This window comes from Musa acuminata, chromosome BXJ2-5 (genome assembly GCF_036884655.1).
Source record: "Musa acuminata AAA Group cultivar baxijiao chromosome BXJ2-5, Cavendish_Baxijiao_AAA, whole genome shotgun sequence".
NCBI classification, from domain to species: Eukaryota; Viridiplantae; Streptophyta; class Magnoliopsida; order Zingiberales; family Musaceae; genus Musa; species Musa acuminata.
In genome coordinates this window covers 41,623,479-41,625,453 of record NC_088342.1, presented here as the reverse complement: position 1 = coordinate 41,625,453, position 1,975 = coordinate 41,623,479, and the positions used below count along the sequence as shown (strand labels likewise).

The following is a 1,975-nucleotide window of genomic DNA, read 5'->3' as shown; positions in this document are numbered from 1 at the left end:
ACGATGGTGGAGTGAAACAATATAATACTGCAGTTGAGATACTACAGTAACATGTAGACATTTACATACGTAGGCAAAAATATATTTGGTTATAGTTGACCTATATTACATATCTCATCAGGTTCCCATGGATAATCTAACTTCAATCATTTAACCTATCCAACTTTACTTTTTTTCTTTAACTTTATTATGGGGTAGTTCATCTTCTTCAGTTAGTCAAACTATGGTTTAACCTGAGTTACGTAGTCCATCTTACCTCACTTGGGTAATGTGACTTGGATATCCACGGGTCAAACTGATGAGCACCATTATTAGAAAAAGGTCTCTGGCTGGTCAACTTGAAACCTCTTTGGATCTGATGCATAGAATGTAGTTAGTTCACTACCCTAAGGATTCCACCATTGTCTCATGGGTTTTTACTACTCTATTTTAGACATCAGAGATCGTATGCTATAGCTCTCACCCCAAAGGATGCAAAGTCAGTCATGAAAAATTAAGATCTATACGTAAGAATTTGAGTTAATTTAAGAAAACTTGTAAATAATTCTCACATGATAAGATTTTAGTTAAATTTTCAATGTAAAGTCAACTGCGATCCGTATGAAACTTATGAACTCTCAACGTAAAAGTAGTGTGGCATGAAAAAGTAGCATTTATTTTTTGGTCAATCATGCATGTTTCCTCAACTAGTAAAAGAAAAGAACTGTTTCTTAGGCATACAAGTAGCACAGATTTCTGTGCTGCGTTTATTTCCAATGATCATTCGGTATATTAAGCATGAAACACATCAAGTAAATTGAAGTTGACCATTCGTTCCTTTGTTGCATCTGTCACGGTATTAAGTCAAACAAAGAAGAAACACACCAATCTTTTCTCGTGAGAGGGAGAGGAAGAAGGCAAACAGAAGAGACGAGGTTTAATGTTCTCGCTGTGTTCACGCCCTTATGTCTGCTCCTGGTCCTCGGTGGGTTCAGGCGTTGGCTCGGACGACGGCGGCTGCTCCCCGGCATTCTGCTTCTCCAAAGCAGCCTGGATCACATGGTTGTAGCTGCCCTTCTCCATGAACAGCTGCGCGAAGTGGTGCTTGCAGTAGAGGATGCCGTCGAGCGCGGCGTAGGACGAAGGCGTGAGCATGCAGCCGCCGACGGAGCACTTGAAGCAGGTCTTGTGGTACGACTCTCCTTCCATGGTCATCTGCCACCACAAGCAGCATCAGCAAAACGAGCCTCGTCAAGTCTCTCACCTGTGGTTACTTATCGTGTAATATGGGAGGGTAGAGCAGACCGTTTCCAAGGGGTATGCTGTTTTCTTGCAGGTGGCACACTTGTCTTGAGTTCCACAGAACATGGAGGAGATCTTGGTTGGTGCCTTGGACTGGTAAGATCAAGGTCATATCAGATAACCATCTGCTTAGGGTTTGAATCATGCATGATCGAATTGCCTCACCTGTTCATTCCTCTCTCCAGACTTTGTACCTGAGATCATGTATGAACCAAGCATCAATACTGAAAATCTAATAATCCTACATATAACGCTATTAGATCACTGAAGAAGCATCATGCATCTGATCAGAGACGAAGGATCGACGAACACCTGTAGGAAACTTTCTGGTGAAGGTTCCTGTCTCCTTGAAGAGCTGCTCAAAGTGAGGTTTGCAGTAGAGGACACCATCCATGGAAGAGTAGTTGCACATCTAGGGAGACACAGACACATCTTAAACAGTAGAGTGCATGCGATGATTAATGCGAAAATATCCACCTCTGCCGATTCTGGATCGAGACGTACCGAGAGAGTGCCCTTGCAGTGACTGCATTTGAAGCAGGTCTTATGATAGGTGACTCCATCGGCGGTCAAGAGATCGATGAAATGGACAGTCTTCTCGCATGCCTTGCATTTGTCCTGGGTGCCACTGAAGGACATGGTGAAGGAACCAAACTCCTGGAGTTCTTCCTGCAATCAATCACAAACGAAGGAG

The 1,975-nt window shown here is 43.1% G+C and overlaps 1 protein-coding gene across 1 annotated transcript; it reads right to left on the bottom strand.

Annotated features, from left to right (window-relative positions):
• Positions 1–802: 802 nt before the first annotated feature.
• LOC135611816 (LIM domain-containing protein PLIM2b-like) lies at positions 803–1,975 on the bottom strand. Its single transcript, XM_065107457.1, has 5 exons — positions 1,786–1,975; positions 1,594–1,693; positions 1,447–1,475; positions 1,285–1,374; positions 803–1,194 (listed from the first exon to the last, which is right to left on the bottom strand). Exons 1-5 carry the CDS (start codon positions 1,918–1,920, stop codon positions 943–945), a joined length of 606 nt encoding a protein of 201 aa, XP_064963529.1. The 5' UTR covers positions 1,921–1,975; the 3' UTR covers positions 803–942.